Source organism: Dermochelys coriacea, chromosome 28 (assembly GCF_009764565.3).
Source record: "Dermochelys coriacea isolate rDerCor1 chromosome 28, rDerCor1.pri.v4, whole genome shotgun sequence".
In the NCBI taxonomy this organism is placed as follows: Eukaryota; Metazoa; Chordata; order Testudines; family Dermochelyidae; genus Dermochelys; species Dermochelys coriacea.
In genome coordinates this window covers 1864308-1883650 of record NC_050095.1, presented here as the reverse complement: position 1 = coordinate 1883650, position 19343 = coordinate 1864308, and the positions used below count along the sequence as shown (strand labels likewise).

Genomic DNA, 19343 nt, shown 5'->3' with positions numbered 1-19343 from the left:
GGCCAGCGGACGTGACAGACCATCAGGCCCTGACAGAGCCTCGGGCAGGGGGTCCCCTGGTCCGCACCTTCGGTAGCAACCCCTGGCATCTGCCATGGGAGGCTCTGGGGGTGGCAGGGAGCGCGTGCGACGGGGGACTTGTGCGTTTGAGGCAGTGGGGGGCGTGTGTGTGTCAAGCTGGGACCGTGTCAGTCCTGGGGTGGGCACTGTGTGATTGTGGATGTGTGTGTCAGATGGCAGCAGAGGCTCCTGTGGCCTGGCACCCCGTTCACCCAGAGGGGCGCTGCCACCCTGTAACACCAGGATCCCCTGGAGCTGCTGGCAGTAGAGGGGATATGGCACACTCACCGTCCCGGACCCCCTCCTGGATCATGTGGGTGGCAATGGGGGACTGGCCCTGCCCCAGCGACAGAGCATGGAAGCGCTGGGCCATGCCCGACTGCTCGGCCAGCTGCAGCAGTGAGGAGGTGGGGTCCACGCCGGGGGACAGCACGAAGATCAGGGGGGTCCGGGGCGTGGAGTCCTCCACCACCTGCAGCCGGGGGAGGGAAGCTGTATGCTCCATAGGGGGGGCAGGAATCCTGGCTGCCCCGTATGCTGGAGTGGGGGAAGGCGGGGGTGGCAGGGTGGAAGGCCAGTTTGTGGGGCCACAAGGGCCCATCTACCCCAGTATCCCGCCTCCTCCCTGCCCCCCTGGATCAGCCCCTTGGGTCCATCTACCCCAGCGTCCCGCCTCCTCCCTGCCCCCCTGGATCAGCCCCTTGGGTCCATCTACCCCAGCGTCCCGCCTCCTCCCTGCCCCCCTGGATCGGACCCTTGGGTCCATCTCCCCAGCGTCCTGCCTCCTCCCTGCCCCCCTGGATCAGCCCCTTGGGTCCATCTACCCCAGCATCCCGCCTCCTCCCTGCCCCCCTGGATCGGACCCTTGGGTCCATCTCCCCAGCGTCCTGCCTCCTCCCTGCCCCCCTGGATCAGACCTTTGGGTCCATGCAGACTGGGATCCTGCCTCCAGTTGTTGCCTGCACCAGATATCCCTGAGGAACAGCCGGGGCCTGTTGTGTCATGGTGTGGGTCAGGGAGGGGTCCTCTTGGGGAGCCAGGAGGGCCCAGGACAATGGTTTCACTGTCCTGATCCCGGCACATGTCTTAAAGGGGATCCTGGAGTCCCATGTAAAGGCATCCAGTGGCAGGGAGTTCCGCAGGCTCCCACATCTGTCTGCTGCTGGCCGATCCCTTCGCCCAGGGAGGGGGAGCGCCCCCCCCCGCCCACTCACCGACTTCATGTTGAGCACGGGCGGCTCGATGAACTGGGAGCCCAGGTTGGAGATGATGAAGTACGTGACGCAGAAGGTCACGCGGTCCGGCCGCAGGGACCGCACCACCAGCATCCTCTGCATCTGGTTGCAGGAGTTCTCCCACTCGCCTGCAGGGGGCGACACGGGGAGGGGAGGCTGATGGCGGGTCACTGGTGGGGCAGCCCCATGCTCAGGGGTCTACCCAGGGCATCGTGCTGTTGGGGGGTTGCTGAGGAGTCTGAGGGAGCCAGGAGACAGTGGGGAGATAGCCATGGCACCCCCCCCCACTGCCCCCGCCTGGCATCATCACTGGGCACGCGGCACCATGCAGAGCACCAGCAGGAGGCAGAGAGGAAACCACCTGGTTTCCTTATCGCTGTTCTGGACTTACCTGGCCAGAGCTGGGGAGAGAACCCAGGAGTCCTGGCTCCCAGCCCCCACCACTCTAACCCACCAGCCCCCACTCCCCTCCCAGAGCCAGGGAGGGGACCCAGGAGTCCTGGCTCCCAGCCCCCACCACTCTAACCCACCAGCCCCCACTCCCCTCCCAGCACCGGGGAGAGAACCCAGGAGTCCCGGCTCCCGTGCCCGCGGCTGACCTGGCAGCAGGGCCTTCTCAGGCTTGGCGCTGGTGTACCAGAGGTGCCAGTCCCGTGGGTACTGCTCGAAGGAGTTCATGATGCCATGGAAGTTGGTGAGCTTGTCCAGCTCGGTGATGTTGTCCCAGTAGGTGTCGGCCAGCCAGCTGCTGCAGGGGTTGTCCATCTGCCCCTCCCGGTCCAGCACCTGTGGGGGGAAACTGAGTCGGGCACCGGGCGGAGCGAGACCCCCCACGCCCATCAGACTCACCCAGAGGGGTGCCGGGGGCCCCAGCAGAGCGACGGCGGCCAGAGGCCAGGCAACATCTGCCAGGGCCGCGCCCCAGCCCCAGGGGGTTAGGAGGCAAATACGGCCAGGATGCCAGGGTTCCCGCCACACCTGGCGAAGGGACTGAACACAGGGGGGCAGCACCACTGAGCTAGAGCTCACTGTAAAATGGCACCTCCAGCAGCACAGCGCCCCCTAGCGCCGACCTGGGGCCAGCCCTGGCTGCCGGGGGAGAGCGCCCCCTGCTGAGCTCCCTGCCCCACAGCGCCCCCTAGCACCGCCCTGCCTGCCAGGGGAGAGCGCCCCCTGCTGAGCCCCCCGCCCCGCTCCCTGTCCCACAGCGCTCCCTAGCTCCGCCCTGGGGCCAGTCCTGCCTGCTGGGGGAGAGTGGCCCCTAGTGAGCTCCCCGCCCCGCTCCCTGCCCCACAGCACCCCCAGTGCTGCCCGGGGGCATTGGGGTCAGCCCTCCCTTCGCTGGTGGCAGCTGTGCTGGGGGCACTCTAACAGCTGCATTTCAGGGAGGAGGGTGTCCCCTGGTGGGAAGGCAGCTCGCTGCCCGCACTCACCACGCCCCCCCGCAGGAAAAAGTTGTACTCGTCCATCTTGAGGTTGCCTGAGGTTTCCAGGATCTTGGCGCACATCTGGAAGCTGAAGAGCAGCTTGTGGCGCTCAAACAGGCCGCGGCAGGTGAACCTGCAGAGACAGCAGGTGGCACTAGCCACGGAGTGGGACAGGATCCCTGGGGGTCCCACGGGGCACGTGCCACAGAGTTGAGGGCTGTTCTCTCCTCCCCCATGCCCCTTGGGCACACGCCGCAGGGCCCCCGCAGAGCCTGCCAGGCTGGAGTCCATTCTCCCCTCCCCCACATGCCTGGGGGGGCATGGGGATGCAGATCCCTGTGCCCTGGCACCTGTACACAGCATGGGGGGGTCCCCGTACTTCTACATCGTGTAGGATGGGGGATCCCTGTACCCGGCGTGGGAGGTCCTGTCCCCGCGTGGGGGGTCCCTGAACCTGTTGTGGGGTGGTCCCCATCCCTGGCGTAGGATGGCGTCCCCATAGCTGTACCTGACCGGGGCAGGGGGTCCCGTATCTGTACACGGTGTGTGCAGGATCCCCGTACCTGTACACAGCTTGAGAGGTCCCCATCCCCGGTGTGGCAGGTCCCTATCCCTGGCACGGGGGCCCGTACCTGTACACGGCGTGGGAGGTCCCCAACACCGACGAGGGGTCCCGTAACTGTACATGGCGTGGGGGAGTCCTGTACCTGTACCCGGTGCGGTGGGGGGGGAGCTGTACCTGTACATGGCGTGGGGAGGTTCCCTGTACCTGTCCCTGGTGTGGGAGGTCCCTGTCCCCGGCGCGGGGTTCTGTAACTGTACACAGCATGTGGGGGCTCCCTGTAGCCATACTTGGTGTGCGGGGGCGGCCGTACCTGTCCCCGGTGCAGGGGATGGGGCGTACCTGTACCCAGCGTAGGAGCAGATCTCTGTACCCGGTGTGAGGGGGTCCCGTACCCGTACCTCGTGTGGGGGGTACTCGTACCCGGGGAGTGGGGGAGTCCCGTACCCGTTCCCAGCATGGGGGGGCCCCCGTACCTGTACACGGCGTAGGTGTGGTACCTGTATCTGGCGCGGGGGGGCCCTTTACCTGTACACGGCGTAGGTGTGGTACCCGTTCCCTGCGCGGGGGGCCCCCGTACCTGTACACAACTTAGGTGTGGTACCCGTTCCCGGCGCGGGGGACCCGTACCTGTACACGGCATAGGTGTGGTACCCGTTCCCGGCACGGGAGGCCCCCGTACCTGTACACGGCGTAGGTGTGGTACCCGTTCCCGGCGCGGGGGCCCCCGTACCTGTACACGGCATAGGTGTGGTACCCGTTCCCGGCGCGGGGGCCCCCGTACCTGTACACGGCATAGGTGTGGTACCCGTTCCCGGCGCGGGGGCCCCCGTACCTGTACACGGCATAGGTGTGGTACCCGTTCCCGGCGCGGGGGGCCCCCGTACCTGTACACGGCGTAGGTGTGGTACCCGTTCCCGGCGCGGGGGACCCGTACCTGTACACGGCATAGGTGTGGTACCCGTTCCCGGCACAGGAGGCCCCCGTACCTGTACATGGCGTAGGTGTGGTACCCGTTCCCGGCGCGGGGGCCCCCGTACCTGTACACGGCATAGGTGTGGTACCCGTTCCCGGCGCGGGGGCCCCCGTACCTGTACACGGCATAGGTGTGGTACCCGTTCCCGGCACGGGAGGCCCCCGTACCTGTACACGGCGTAGGTGTGGTACCCGTTCCCGGCGCGGGGGGCCCCCGTACCTGTACACGGCGTAGGTGTGGTACCCGTTCCCGGCGCGGGGGGCCCCCGTACCTGTACACGGCGTAGGTGTGGTACCCGTTCCCGGCGCGGGGGGCCCCCGTACCTGTACACGGCGTAGGTGTGGTACTCGTTCAGGTAGCGGATCCGCTCCTCCAGCTTGGAGCTGCGGTGGCTCTTGTGGATGCTCACGTTGAAGAGGTCGATGTAGGCGTCCAGGGAGAACTGGTACATGGGGTCAATGCGGCCCATGTCGTTGAGCACGAAGAAGAGGATGGAGGCTCTCTGGGCGCAGGGCCTGTAGGCCTGGGGGGGGGGCAGCATGGCACCCGTCAGCCCTAGGGCGGGCCTCCCACGGGGCGCCCACGCCGCACCCACATGCCCTGCCGGGGCTCGGCATGTCTCCACCGGCAGGGGCCAGCCACGGATGTCTAACCGCAGTGCGGACGGACCCTCCTGCCGAGCCAGCCCCCATTCAGGGCTGGGCCTGGACGGCGTTGCCAGGGAGCCAGGCTGAAGCCCGTGGGGTGCACCGAGGCTGCCCCAGCCCCCCTCACCTCGCGGGCGGTGTCGATCTTGATCTCCGTGGTCTCGCTGGTCTCCAGCTGCTCCGTCACCTCGCTGGCCGTCACCTTGGAGGTCTGCAGGGTGTTCACCAGCTGCATGTCGTCCAGCAGCGAGCCAGTGGCTTCGTTCAGCAGCCTGCGGGGACGAGCGGCGGCCCAGGGTTGGCAGGCTCCCGCCAAGGGGGTGTCCCCCTGCCAAGGCAGCCACACCCCAATCCTGCTCTGAGCCCCCTAAGACACATCACCCTTCTGTTCACCAGGGAATGGGGCACGGGGCCGAATCTCAGCAGTGGGCAAGGGGCTCCTAGATAACCAGCCACCTTGCCGCAGAGATGGCCACCTCTCTGCACCGGGCAAGGGGTCCCTGGATAAACAGCAGTCCCGCCCCAGAGGTGGCTGCATCTCAGGGCCAGGCAAGGGGTCCCTGGATAACCAGCTGCCCCGCCCCAGAGATGGCCGCATCTCGACGCTGGGCGAGGAGTCCCCGGGTCACCAGCTGCCCCGCCCCAGCCCCACCTCAGAATCTCGTCCTCCAGCTCCTTCAGCTTGCGCTTGCCGGCCGCGATGTTGAGCACGAGCGAGTCCTTCTGCTCCTCCAGCTCAGGCCGCTCCTTCCGCACGACGGTGCCCAGCAGCTGGGCCTCCAAGCCCTGCTGAGACGAGGGGCGTCAGGGCCTGCCCGGGCTGCTGCAGGCTGGGCGCCCCGACCCGTCCCCCATCCCTCCGGAGCAAGCCAGCCCCCACGTGCTCCCCATCTCCACTCCCCAGTGACCCCCCCAGCCCTGGAGGAATCAGTGCCCATGCCCCCAGGAACTGGCCCAGCCCCACCTGCTCCTTTACGGCGAAGTTGACGATGGTGGTCTGGGAAGAGGTCTCCGGGGTGTAGTGGGGGTTCGACAGCTTGGTGGTGAGGTAGAAGCGGAACTCGGGGCTGTACTCCACCTCCTTGTCTGCCAGCCGCAGCAGCAGGCGCCCGCCTGCCACACACAAAGGGCAGTCAGGGCCCCCCCCCGCGTAGCCCAGGGGTCCCGGGCCAGCCCCCGCACCCACCAGACCCCACTCCCCTCCCAGCGGCGTGGAGAGAACCCAGGAGTCCTGGCTCCCAGGCCCCCCTGCTCTAACCACTAGACCCCACTCCCCTCCCAGAGCTGGGAAGAGAAGCCATGAGTCCTGGCTCCCAGCCCCACTCCCCTCCCAGCAGCGGGGAGAGAACCCAGGAGTCCTGGCTCACCGACTCTGGTGACGGACTTGTTGAGGATGGGGGCGAGCGAGGGGTCCAGCTTCTCCTGCACGTTCTGCAGCAGCACGGGCAAGCCAAACTGCACGGCGCGCTCCAGCACCCGCAGGTAGTCGCCCATCTGCAGGTCGATGATCTTCAGGCCCTGCGGGGGCGCCAAGGCCAGGGTGAGCAGCCAGCGCCCCCTCCTGGACCCTCTACCCCACAACCCTCGCCAGCTGCCAGCCCCTGAGGGCACAGGATGGAGAGAAGGAGCCGGGAAGGCAGCGGACACAGGGGAGAGCACAGAGGATACATAGCAGGGAACCAGCTGTAAATGGGTGGGGCCTAGTAGGGGGCGTGGCTCCAATCAGCTCCGCCCCTTCAGGTGAGGGGACCCCAGCCCCCGGCCTCCGCGGCTCACCTTGGCCGCCTCCATATTCTTGATCCACTTGGAGGCCTGGCACTGCGGGTCGATCATCAGCGGCCACCTGGCAACGAGGACGGGGCGGATCAATGGGGCTCAGAACCGGCCCGCCTCCTGCCGGGATCTCAGCACCAGCTAGCACCCAGTGTTCACCCCCCTTCCCGGCCTGACCTGCCCCTCTGCCCGCCAGCATGCCGGGCAAACGGCTGCCATGCCCCACCCGAGGCGAGGGGTCCCTGTGTCACCAGCCGCCCCGCCCCAGAGGTGGCCGCATGGGATGCAGGAGGCAGGCCGGGTGGGAGGGGGGCAGGCCCACGGGGGGCAGGAGGCAGGATGTGCAGGCCAGGTGGGAGGGGGGCAGGCCCGCGGAATGCAGGAGGCAGGCCGGGTTGGAGGGGGGCAGGCCCGTGAGGGGCAGGAGGCAGGATGTGCAGGCCAGGTGGGAGGGGGGCAGGCGGCAGGCCGGGTTAGAGGGGGGCAGGCCCGCGGGATGCAGGAGGCAGGATGTGCAGGCCGGGTTGGAGGGGGGCATGCCGGATGCAGGAGGCAGGATGTGCAGGCCGGGTTGGAGGGGGGCATGCCCGCGGGGGGCAGGAGGCAGGATGGGCAGGCCGGGTGGGGGGGGGGCAGGCCCGCAGGATGCAGGAGGCAGGATGTGCAGGCCGGGTTGGAGGGGGGCATGCCCGCGGGGGGCAGGAGGCAGGCCGGGTGGGAGGGAGGCAGGCCCGCGGGATGCAGGAGGCAGGATGTGCAGGCCGGGTTGGAGGGGGGCATGCCGGATGCAGGAGGCAGGATGTGCAGGCCGGGTTGGAGGGGGGCATGCCCGCGGGGGGCAGGAGGCAGGATGGGCAGGCCGGGTGGGAGGGAGGCAGGCCCGCGGGATGCAGGAGGCAGGATGTGCAGGCCGGGTTGGAGGGGGGCATGCCCGCGGGGGGCAGGAGGCAGGCCGGGTGGGAGGGAGGCAGGCCCGCGGGATGCAGGATGTGCAGGCCGGGTTGGAGGGGGGCATGCCGGATGCAGGAGGCAGGATGTGCAGGCCGGGTTGGAGGGGGGCATGCCCGCGGGGGGCAGGAGGCAGGATGGGCAGGCCGGGTGGGGGGGGGCAGGCCCGCAGGATGCAGGAGGCAGGATGTGCAGGCCGGGTTGGAGGGGGGCATGCCCGCGGGGGGCAGGAGGCAGGCCGGGTGGGAGGGAGGCAGGCCCGCGGGATGCAGGAGGCAGGATGTGCAGGCCGGGTTGGAGGGGGGCATGCCGGATGCAGGAGGCAGGATGTGCAGGCCGGGTTGGAGGGGGGCATGCCCGCGGGGGGCAGGAGGCAGGATGGGCAGGCCGGGTGGGAGGGAGGCAGGCCCGCGGGATGCAGGAGGCAGGATGTGCAGGCCGGGTTGGAGGGGGGCATGCCCGCGGGGGGCAGGAGGCAGGCCGGGTGGGAGGGAGGCAGGCCCGCGGGATGCAGGATGTGCAGGCCGGGTTGGAGGGGGGCATGCCGGATGCAGGAGGCAGGATGTGCAGGCCGGGTTGGAGGGGGGCATGCCCGCGGGGGGCAGGAGGCAGGATGGGCAGGCCGGGTGGGGGGGGGCAGGCCCGCAGGATGCAGGAGGCAGGATGTGCAGGCCGGGTTGGAGGGGGGCATGCCCGCGGGGGGCAGGAGGCAGGCCGGGTGGGAGGGAGGCAGGCCCGCGGGATGCAGGAGGCAGGATGTGCAGGCCGGGTTGGAGGGGGGCATGCCGGATGCAGGAGGCAGGATGTGCAGGCCGGGTTGGAGGGGGGCATGCCCGCGGGGGGCAGGAGGCAGGATGGGCAGGCCCGCGGGATGCAGGAGGCAGGCCCGCGGGATGCAGGAGGCAGGATGTGCAGGCCGGGTTGGAGGGGGGCATGCCCGCGGGGGGCAGGAGGCAGGCCGGGTGGGAGGGAGGCAGGCCCGCGGGATGCAGGAGGCAGGATGTGCAGGCCAGGTTGGAGGGGGGCATGCCGGATGCAGGAGGCAGGATGTGCAGGCTGGGTTGGAGGGGGGCATGCCCGCGGGGGGCAGGAGGCAGGATGGGCAGGCCGGGTGGGGGGGGGCAGGCCCGCAGGATGCAGGAGGCAGGATGTGCAGGCCGGGTTGGAGGGGGGCATGCCCGTGGGGGGCAGGAGGCAGGAGGGCAGGCCGGGTGGGGGGGGGCAGGCGGCAGGCCGGGTTAGAGGGGGGCAGGCCCGCGGGATGCAGGAGGCAGGCCGGGTGGGAGGGAGGCAGGCCCGCGGGATGCAGGAGGCAGGATGTGCAGGCCGGGTTGGAGGGGGGCATGCCGGATGCAGGAGGCAGGATGGGCAGGCCGGGTTGGAGGGGGGCATGCCCGCAGGATGCAGGAGGCAGGATGTGCAGGCCGGGTTGGAGGGGGGCATGCCCGTGGGGGGCAGGAGGCAGGAGGGCAGGCCGGGTGGGGGGGGCAGGCCCGCGGGATGCAGGAGGCAGGATGGGCAGGTTGGAAAGGCACAGAGGGCAGGCTCGTCGGGCGCAGGACGCAGGGTGGGCAGGTTTGGAGGGGGGCAGGCCAGGCAGCCCATGCCTAGGGGGCGCTCTCCGGCCCGGCCCCTCACCGGTTGCCGCGGGTGACGATGAGCCCGTTCTCGGTGGAGAAGGCGTCGGAGGGCAGCCCCTGCAGGTTCCAGGTGCGCACGATGGTGGGGTTGCAGAGGAAGCTGTCGAAGGTGAACCGAGGCGAGCAGGGCACCTGCAGCTCCCGGATCTGTGGGCACAGAGCACAGGGTCACCTGCCCGACCCCAGCTGCGCCCTGGCGCTGGGCTAATGGGCAAGCGCACGGAGCCAGTGACCCCGCCTGCCTCCCGGAGCCTCGGGCCGTGTGGGGCCAGGGAGAGCACCAGGCGGGGTATGTGGCAGCTGGGGCTGGTGGCAGCCGGGGCTCCGAGGGCCGAGTGCTCAGGGGTGCCGTGCCCAGGGCCCGTGGGTGCCAGACACCTGCTTCATCCAGATGTCCGAGACGATCTCGTCGCGGTAGCCGGACAGGAAGGGCCCCATGTAGGACAGGAAGGCGGCGGCCAGCAGGCAGTCGCCCACCACGTAGCCCAGGTCCTCCTCCAGCCCCTGCCGAGAGAGCCAGGCTGAGACCCCCGAACTGCCGGGATCCCTGTCCCCACTGCCCCTCATGGGACCCCCGCCTCCCAGATCCCGCCCACTGGGATCCCTGCCTCCACTCCCACCCCAGGATCCTCACCTCCCAGATCCCACCCCCTGGGATCCCTGCAGCCCCACAGATCCCCCGGTGAGATTCCTGTAGCCCCCCCACCCTGGGATCCCCGCCTCCCAGATCCCCACCCCGTGGCTTGGCTGCTCCCTGCCCAAGCCCCTACCTCCAGATCCCCCCACCCCCACTGGGATCCCTGCCCCCACCCCAGCCTGGCTATGGCATCGCTGTTCCCGGCCCCAGATCCCCCCCGTTGGGATCCCTGTCCCCCCCCAGCCTCCTGCGGCTCACCCACCTGCACCGTCTCCTCCCAGCGCGCCTTCTCCCCCGCCAGCCCCGACACCAGCTTATCGGCACGGTCCAGCTTGATCTCCATCTCCTCGGAGCGCTTGTGCAGGTCCTCCTTCTGCGCCAGCTTCTCCTCGTACTCCTGCTTCAGCCGCTCCAGCTTCTCCGCCACCTGGGGGGGCAGAGCCGTGAGCCCTCCAGCGCTGCACTGGGGCAGGACCGAGCCGTAGCAAGCCCGGCGTCTCCCCCCAACCTCCCCCCAGGCACACAGACCTCACGCAACTTCTCCTGCGCTTCAGCCTGCGACGCCTGCTTCTCAGCCAGCTGGGCCATGGCAGCGTCCATGCGGGCGCGCTTGGGCTCCACCACCCGGTAAATCCGGCCATACATCTGTGGGGGGACAGCCAACGGTGACCCCCTGCACAGCACTGCCCGGAGAGGGAACCCCAGAGTCCTGCCCCCCCAGCTCTAACCACCAGCCCCCACTCCCCTGCCAGAGCCGGGATAGAACCTGACATTTGTTTCTCTTTCTCCTTCTTGTCTTCAGTTTTCACTCACACTCATCATCCTGCCGACCCCTTGCCAGCCTGGCACTCCTCTCCCCGAGCATGGCACCTCCCACCGGCCTGCCCTCAGCCTGGCACTCCTCTCCTGCCACCTTCCCAGCTCCCTCTCCCTGCCCATGGCTGGTGCCCGGCCCCTCCCTTCCCCAGATCATAGACTCATTGAAGATCAGGGTCGGAAGGGACCTCAGGAGATGTCTAGTCCAACCTCCTGCTCAAAGAAGGACCAACCCCAATTAAATCATCCCAGCCGGGGGTCAAGCCGGGCCTTAAAAACCTCTAAGGAAGGAGATTCCGCCACCTCCCTAGGGAACCCATTGGGGTTCACCACTCTCCTCGTGAAATAGCGTTTCCTAATATCCAACCTAGACCCCCGCACACTGCAACGTGAGACCATTGCTCCTTGTTCTGTCATCTGCCACCACTGAGATCAGCCGAGCTCCATCCTCTTTGGAACCCCCTTTCAGGTAGTTGAAGGCTGCGATCAACCCCCCCTCACTCTTCTCTTCTGCAGACTAAATAACCCCAGTTCCTCCAGCCTCTCCTCATAAGTCCTGTGCCCCAGCCCCCTGATCATTTTCGTTGCCCTCCGCTGGACTCTTTCCAATTTTTCCACATCGTTCTTGTAGTGTGGGGCCCCAAACTGGACGCAGTACTCCAGATGAGGCCTCACCAGTGCCGAATAGAGGGGAACGATCACGTCCCTCGATCTGCTGGCAATGCCCCTACTTATACAGCCCAAAATGCCGTTGGCCTTCTTGGCAACAAGGGCACACTGCTGACTCCTAGCCAGCTTCTCGTCCACTGTAATGCCAGGTCCTTTTCTGCAGAACTGCTGCCGAGCCGTTCGGTCCCTAGTCTGTAGCGGTGCCTGGGATTCCTCCGTCCTGAGTGCAGGACGCTGCACTTGTTCTTGTTGAACCTCATCAGATTTCTTTTGGCTCAATCCTCTAATTTGTCTAGGGCCCTCTGTATCCTATCCCTACCCTCCGGCGTGTCTACCTCTCCTCCCAGTTCAGTGTCATCTGTGAACTTGCAGAGGGTGCAATTCACACCATCCTCCAGATCATTAATGAAGATAAGCACTGCTACAGACTAGGGACCGTTGCAGTGGGGGAGGTCTAGGTTGGATATTAGGAAACACTATTTCACGAGGAGAGTGGTGAAGCACTGGAATGGGTTCCCTGGGGGGGGGGTGGAATCTCCCTCCTTAGAGGTTTTTAAGGTCAGGCTTGACAAAGCCCTGGCTGGGATGATTTAGTTGGGGTTGGTCCTTCTTTGAGCAGGGGGTTGGACTAGACACCTCCTGAGGTCCCTTCCGACCCTGATCTTTGATGAGTCTGTGATATTGAACAAAACCAGCCCCAGGACCGACCCCTGGGGCTCTCCACTTGATACCGGCTCCCAACGAGACATGGAGCCGTTGATCATCCCCCGTTGAGCCCGACGACCTAGCCAGCTTCTACCCCCGCTACAGTCCATTCATCCAGCCCAGACTTCTTCAACTTGCTGGCAAGAATACTGAGATCCCTCCCCAGGCCTGGCCCAGCCCCTCCCCTCACTGGCCCCCTCCCCCTGCCCTTGCCTGTGGCCAGCCCCTCCCCTCCACGGCTCTCTCCCACTGCCGATGGCCAGTGCCCAGCCCCTGCCCTCACCAGCCCCCTCCCATGGCTGGCCCCTCCCCTCCCCGGCTCCCTCCCCCTGCCCGTGGCCAGTGCCCAGCCCCTCCTCTCCCCCTGGCTGGCACCCGGTCCCTCCTCTCCCCTCCCCAGCTTCCTCCCCATGCCCATGGCTGGTACCTGGCTCCTCCCCTCCCCGGACCCTTCCCCTGCCCATGGCTGGTGCCCGGCCCCTCCCCTCCCCAGATCTCTCCCCCATCTGTGGCTGGTGCCCGGCCTCTCCCCTCCCCTCCATGGCTCCTTCCCCCTGCCCGTGGCTGGTGCCCAGCCCCTCCCCTCCCCGGATCCCTCCTGCTGCCATGGCTGGTGCCCAGCCTGTTCCCTCCCCCTGCCCATGGCTGGTACCCAGCTTCTCCCCTCCTCTCCATGGCTCCCTCCCCCTGCCCGTGGCTGGCGCTCACCCCCTCACCTCCATGGCTCGCACCCACATGCAGAGGGACTTGGCAGCAAGCGAGACGCGCCCAATGATGTCGGGCTGGAAGTCGGGCTGGGAGCAGTACCCGCTGATCTTCTTCAGCACCTTGTCCGAGATGTTGTCCTTGTCGAAGTTGATCAGCTGTTTGATGAATGTGGCCTCGCCTGGGGGGGCACCAGGATCAGGGGGCGGGGCCCAGGGACTGGCACACCCTGGGCCCGTCCTGCCTGGCACTGACCTGCAAGGGCCAGCCCCTCTGGGTGCTAGGGCAGGGCGCTGCCCGCTCCTTGGGGCTGCTGCTGGGATGCCATTGCAGATGGAGAAGCAGGGGAGGGTGCCCACGGTGCCCACCCCATCTACTGCCTACCTTGCCCACTGCCCACCTCCTCGGCCCCCCAGCGCAGCGCCCCATGCCGCCTCCTCTGCCCCACCCACTGCCCACCTCCTCACCAGCCCCTGCCTCTGCCCCCAGCCAGCGCCCGGCTGGCAGCGCCTATTGCACCACTTCCTCCCCCCTACCCACTGCCCTCTTGCTCACAGGCTCCACCCCTTGGTTCTGCCCCCTCCCCCTCAATCCCCCGTCTGCCCCGGCCCCTCCCCACTCCTCACCCAGCTGCCTCTTGGCTTCGGCCCAGGTTGGCTCGTTGCCGCGCAGGATCATGACGGCCTGCATCACCGTCTCCACCAGCGTGGGCGGGCGCCCGTAGGACTTGATCTCTGTCATGTCCTTCTTGTTGAGTGATTCCAGGGCCTGAGGGGAGGGAGGCAGGTGCGGGAGGCGCCTGAGGGAAAGGGCCCCCCCGCCAGAGGCTCTGGGGCACCACCCGCAGAACACCCACAGAGCTGGAGCAGTGGGGTCCCAGCCTCTTTGCCCGTTACCTTCATGGCCTCCTCCAGCGCGGGCAGCGCCTCCTCCAGGTCCTTCTGGGCGTTGTCAGCCAGCATCTTGCACTTGATTTCCTCCACTGCGATCTTCTCGCTGTTCGCACCCACCATCTGGGGAAAGGGGCCAGGCAGGGCAGCCGTGGGGTGGGGGCTTTGCCGATTCTCCCATCCTGCCCCGTGCCCTCACCCTGCATCCAGATCCAGCCCTGGGTCCCACCCCCTCCCGTCCATCAGGATCCAGGCCCCCCGCACCCCTCAGCCCGTGCCCGGATCCGAGCCCAGCCCCCCCTCACCTTCTGCTGCTCGTCGGCCTCTCTCTTCTGCTGCACGATGATGACCAGGTACTCCTCGCACTGCTTCTGGAACTCCGCCACCTTCTTCTTGGCGTCCTCCAGCTCCAGCGACATGACCTCCACCTTGTGGCGTGTCTCGTCGATCTTGGAGAGCCCACTGCGCAGCTTGTTGGCCTGGTCCGAGAGCTCCTTGCGCTTCTCCGCCAGGAGCCTGCGGGGAGACGGCCCCAGGGCCCTCCGGCCTGAGCCACCCCCTGCAGCACCGGGTGGGGCTCTCTGCCGGACTACAGCCCCCACGATGCACCTGGGACTCCTCTGATGCATCCCCTCCTCCCCCAAAGAGGGGACAAAGCAATGCCTCATGGGAGATGTGGTCTGGCTGGGGTGCCTGGCCTAGAGAGGAGGATGGGAGCACAACGCTCCCGAACTACAACTCTCATGAGCCACCGCAGAGCCCAGCGATAAAATATTTCAATCTGAGGCTGAAATTACATTTGCCATGGGAAACCTGCCCCCCCGCTTTTCCCCACCAGTTCTGGGCCTCAGCATGGGGGAACCGCACCGTGTCTGGCCAAATCCCCTCGGCTCCTCCTGTCCCGCCCCCAGGGAGACCCCCTCTGCGTCTGGGCACATCCCCTCAGCTCCCCCTGCCCCGCTGTGACGAAGCGGGACTGTTCTTAATGTTTCCTCTGAATAGTGTGGGGGTGCCTCAGTTTCCCCTGTACAGTTCTTAAGTATCTTAGGAGGTGGGATAAGGGGGTGATCATTGCAGAGCTCTAGAGGGCAGGTGTGTACAGGGGTCTGGACACAGAGAATGGCCGACACCCTGTTTCCTGGCCACTGATGGCCTGGGCCCTTCCCCCCTGCAAGGTGAGAGCTAAAGGGTTGGAGAACAAAGGAATCAGGCGACCTCCTGGCCCGGAAAGGGACAAAGCCCAGAGGAGGGGGAGCTGGAGAGAGTTTCAGTTGGGGGCTGGCTGGGGACGAGGAGTGAAGTCCAGACGTGGTTGTCTGACTCACTGCCCCCCAAAATGGACCCGGCTGAGGGGTCCTGTTCTCTGCACCTACAAGCTCCGTGTTAGACCGTGTTCCTGTTATCTAATAAACCTTCTGTGTTACTGGCTGGCTGAGAGTCCCGTCTGACTGTGGAGTTGGGGGGCAGGACCCTCTGGCCCCCCAGGACCCCGCCCGGGTGGACTCGCTGTGGGAAGCGCACGGAGGGGCAGAGGAGGCTGGATGCTCCGAGGTCAGACCCAGGAAGGGGGAAGCCGGGTGAGCTGTGTGTCCTGCTGACAGGCTGCTCCCCGAAAGGAGACTCCCCAGGGTCCTGCCTGGCTTCGTAGGGAGCAGTTCCAGAGCATCGGCCGGGGACTCCGGGACACCCGCCCCCTGGGGAAACCCCTCCGCGTCCGGCCAGATCCCCTCGGCTCCCACTGCCCCGCACCCAGGGAAACCCCTCCGCGTCTGGGCAGATCCCCTCGGTTCCCAGGGTAGGATCGGCCCCTCAGCTCCCCAGCCTGTCTGCCAGTGGCCAGCCCGCAGGACCGTGTGGCAGGGACTCACTTCTTGTAGCCCGAGACCAGCTCCAGGTAGTTGGTGGGGGTGACATAGTTATGGCGTCTCAGCTCCAGGAGCATCTTCTGCGAGTAGGAGGCCACGGACCAGTGCATGGTCACAAAGATCCTGGCCACTTTCTTGTGGATCTGGGGGAGCAGACGGGGCCGGGTCTGGGGAGGGGGTGCCAACAGGGGCCCTGCTTCTCCGCTTGAGGGAAGAAGCTGGGAAGGGACCAGCTTTGCAGTAACCAATGTGTCTGCACGGGGCACAGAGATGCAGCCACTTCTGGGGAGAGGCATGGGTGGCTCCGGGGAGGGGCCCAGACTGGCAGCCAGCTCCGGGGAGGGGTGGCAGCTGCCTGCCTCCAGGAGGGGGGCGTGGATGGGCGGCCAGCTCTGGGGAAGGGCACGGCCAGTTCCAGGGAGGGTGCAGGCAAGCAGCCGGCTCTGGGGAGTGGCACAGGCAGCTCCTGGGAGGGGTGCAGCCAGCCTTCTGGCTCCAGCGAGGGTGGCCAGCTGACTCTCGGGAGGGATGTGACCTGTGATGGTGGCTCTGGGGAGTGGCGCGGCGGCCGGCTGGCTCTGGGGAGGGGCACAGTAACCAGCTCACAGCCGGAGAATCCTGGATCCGGTTCCAAGGCCAGGTGAGTTTGGGAGGCGGAATGGGAACCCCGGGGCTGGGATGTGGCCGGGACCTTGACTCCACACCAGGCCGACAGCTCACGGGGGTCTCCCCCAGGTAGTGCCCAGCACTTACTCTGAGCACTGGCTCCCCCAGCACTGTCCCCGGCAGATCTCCCACCCCGGCCTACCCCCCAGCCCACCCAGCGTGCAGCCAGGCAGCTCTGGCTGGGCCAGCAGGGGCTGGGGGCCCAGGCTGCGGCTCTCACCTCCGGCAGGCCCCCCAGGTCCACACCCTCGAGGTACTTCTCCGCTACCTCCAGCAGCGCCTGGCGCGGCCACTCCGAGAACCAGTCAATGGTGGTGCAGTTCACCAGCGCCGGGTACTGACGGATCCAGTTCCTATGGGGACGGGGAGCCGAGCTTAGCACATCCCTCACCTCTTCCAACCTCCCATCGGGCCCCCCATCCCTGCCCCCTCCCACCATGCCCCCATCTCTTCCCTGCTCCCATCCCTGCCCTTCTCCCACCCCGCCCCCCATCTCTACCCCACTCCCTCTCCCATCTCTACCTTGCTCCCACCCCACCGTCACCCCAGCCCCCTTCTCTCTCCCCAGCTCCTGCCCTCACACAGTTGTGGGCTCCTTGTTGTGCTCCCCGCTCCCCTCCTTTCAGTCCCAGCTGCCGGCGACTCCAGAGCTGCCCACCAGGGGGCGCTGTGGCTCCTGGCACCTCACCTGAAGGGGTCCCCAATGGGGCTAAGGCACAGCACCACGTGCAGGTTGTTCCGCACCCTCTCGATCAGGTAGCCAAAGAGGCTGTCGGCCGTCTCGGGGATGCCCTCGGCTCGGGCCGCGTCCAGGATCACGGACTGGATCTGAGACACAAGGGAAGTGTCTCCAGCTGGGCACAGAGTCCCGGGCCCTGCCCCCTACAACTGGCCCGGGCCCATCTACCCCCTCCAGCCACCGTGATCAGCACCCATGCACCAGCCACGCAGCTCCGCACTGCCGGGGGTGGATTGGGACAGGTCCTCTGGGGAAAAGGGGACAAAGCCCAGGGCTGGGCTAGCAGGGGGCTGCGGGTCGGGAGTGAGGGGCACCAACAGAATGGTCCTTCAGGACAGCTGTCGCAGGGAGACCCCTGCTGCTCCCCTTGGCCCTGACAGCCCCTTTCCTGTGGTGCCCCCCAGCCCAGAGCTGGCGCGCACATGCACCTCCTCAAACTCGTCGGCCTTGTAGAGGTTGGGCACCTCCCCGGAGCTCAGGATGTTGTTGATGTCCTCCAGGAAGGAGTCGTCCATGATCTGCGTGTCCACGAAGAGAAAGGTGGTGGGTTTCAGGTCCACCCCCGCCTGCCGGTACAGCTTCTTGATGTCTGGGGGGAGAGGCCAGGAGAGCGTCAGCTCCCGGGGGGCTAGCCATGTGGGGGGCTGAGTGAGGGGGGCACTCACCATCTCTGAACTCCTGCTTGTGGTAGTGCTTGGTCACCTCGATTTGGAAGGTCTGGTCCTCGCAGATGGAGGAGGCCAGGCGTGCCAGGCTCTGGCGCCCACTGCCCCCTATGCCTACCAGCAGCATGTTCCCGCGTGGCTGGCCAATCACCCGCACGATCCGGGTAACTGCGGGGAGAGCCACTGGTCAGAAGGGGGCACCCCGGGGCTGGAGTGGGCAGCTGACTGGCCACCCCAGTAGTCTCATGGAGAGCAAAAGACTTGCATTGCATGCTGGGATTTTTCCTCCACCAAAAGTGGAGGCTGCGGTCAGCTCCGGCACCCAAGGTGGGATAAAGATTTAACTCGGAGAGATCTCAAAGATCAAGGGGCAAGGACTCCTGGGTCCCATCCGCCGTTCCACCACTGCCCTGAGCAGCTTGCCTCCGTTTCCCCAGTTTGGGAAGTGGGAAAGATGCAACTCCCCCCAGGGAGGGGAAGCATTGGCGGCCTGCTTGATATTGTGGGGTTCAGGGTCGGTTCACTCAGGGGACAAGGAGGTTCTGATCTGGAGCCAGGTGCCAGAGCCGGGCTGGCAGGGGCTGTGGGTCGGGAGTGAGGGGCATTGGCAGGGCTTGGGGGGAGCCATGGAGGCGCCTGGCAGGGGCACGGTGTGGGAGGTACTGCCTGCCCTGGCCCGCGTCACTCACTGTGTTCGATGGCGTCTCTGAAGAGCACGAGATGCATCTGCACCACGCCGGGCGTCTGGTTGTACTCATCCAGCGCCCGCTGCATCTCCAGCTTCAGGGCCGACAGGTCCACCAAGTCCTCGTACACCCGCGGCTCCCGCATGAAGTCCCCTGCCCACGGGAAAGAGGAAGGTTCGGTGTCCCCTGGATCACTGGCCAGCCTAGACTGCGGGAGTCCTGGCTGCCAGGCCTGAGTCCCATTCTAACAACTACACCCACTGCCCTCCCTGAGCCAGGGAGAGAACCCAGGAGTCCTGGCTCCCAGGCCCCCTACTCTAACCACTAGCCCCCACTCCCCACCCAGGAGCGGGGGCTCGGCAGTGACAGTCAAAGCATGTGGCGCCCATCCCCTGCCCGTCAGGCCCAGCACCCCATGGCACTCACCGAAGATGGGTGGGCGCTTGCTGGGACAGATGTTGTGGAAGGTCAGGTCAAAGAAGGAGCCCAGCTTCTCGCTCAGGATGGCAATGAAGGCATCCTTGTCGGCCGAGTCCACCAGGCGGTCGGAGAAGACCCTGCCGAGGGAGGGGGCTGGACTCACACGCCGGGGGTCACCCCCCACCCCCAGGACCAGGGAGGGGCCAGGCTCCACATGGGAGGAAAGGGGGGTGCGCCGTGTCTTGAGTGGACAGGGGCTGGAGGTGGGGCACACAGTGTGGTTGGCCGTGGGGGGAGGGAAGACGCCCATGGCACCGGGCTGGCAGGGCCTAGGGTGCTGGAGGTGGGGCGCAGCGTGGCCGGCCGTGGGGGGAGGGAAGACGCCCGTGGCACCGGGCTGGTAGTGCCCAGGGGCTGGAGGTGGGGTGCAGCGTGGCCGGCTGTGGGGGGAGGGAAGACGCCCGTGGCACCAGGCTGGCAGTGCCCAGGGGGCTGAGCTAGCCCTGCAACTGTACCTGAAGCACTCGTGAATCCACAGGCGGGTGAGGCTGGGCTTGGTATCGTGGAAGTCCTTGTGCGCCCGCAGCATGCCCTGGAACACCTGTACGAGGG

At 67.1% G+C, this 19343-nt stretch overlaps 1 protein-coding gene across 3 annotated transcripts in view; it reads right to left on the bottom strand.

Moving 5' to 3' along the window:
- Positions 1 to 162: 162 nt before the first annotated feature.
- The window catches only part of DNAH2 (dynein axonemal heavy chain 2), a 73777-nt gene continuing 54596 nt past the window's right edge, over positions 163 to 19343 (bottom strand). For all 3 annotated transcript variants that reach the window (XM_038386057.2, XM_043503616.1, XM_043503617.1), the window contains 26 exons: positions 19247 to 19332; positions 18738 to 18868; positions 18315 to 18464; positions 17626 to 17793; positions 17389 to 17549; positions 16910 to 17049; positions 16442 to 16574; positions 15559 to 15698; positions 13996 to 14206; positions 13697 to 13813; positions 13427 to 13568; positions 12812 to 12981; positions 10434 to 10550; positions 10168 to 10332; positions 9647 to 9772; positions 9267 to 9415; positions 6684 to 6750; positions 6275 to 6425; positions 5872 to 6020; positions 5560 to 5693; positions 5035 to 5179; positions 4584 to 4783; positions 2729 to 2855; positions 1895 to 2081; positions 1275 to 1423; positions 163 to 532 (listed from right to left, as the gene is read on the bottom strand). In XM_038386057.2, the coding sequence (XP_038241985.1) occupies positions 269 to 532; positions 1275 to 1423; positions 1895 to 2081; positions 2729 to 2855; positions 4584 to 4783; positions 5035 to 5179; positions 5560 to 5693; positions 5872 to 6020; positions 6275 to 6425; positions 6684 to 6750; positions 9267 to 9415; positions 9647 to 9772; positions 10168 to 10332; positions 10434 to 10550; positions 12812 to 12981; positions 13427 to 13568; positions 13697 to 13813; positions 13996 to 14206; positions 15559 to 15698; positions 16442 to 16574; positions 16910 to 17049; positions 17389 to 17549; positions 17626 to 17793; positions 18315 to 18464; positions 18738 to 18868; positions 19247 to 19332 (3879 nt within the window). In that variant the 3' untranslated portion in view covers positions 163 to 268. The remainder of the gene's footprint in view (positions 533 to 1274; positions 1424 to 1894; positions 2082 to 2728; positions 2856 to 4583; positions 4784 to 5034; positions 5180 to 5559; positions 5694 to 5871; positions 6021 to 6274; positions 6426 to 6683; positions 6751 to 9266; positions 9416 to 9646; positions 9773 to 10167; positions 10333 to 10433; positions 10551 to 12811; positions 12982 to 13426; positions 13569 to 13696; positions 13814 to 13995; positions 14207 to 15558; positions 15699 to 16441; positions 16575 to 16909; positions 17050 to 17388; positions 17550 to 17625; positions 17794 to 18314; positions 18465 to 18737; positions 18869 to 19246; positions 19333 to 19343) is intronic.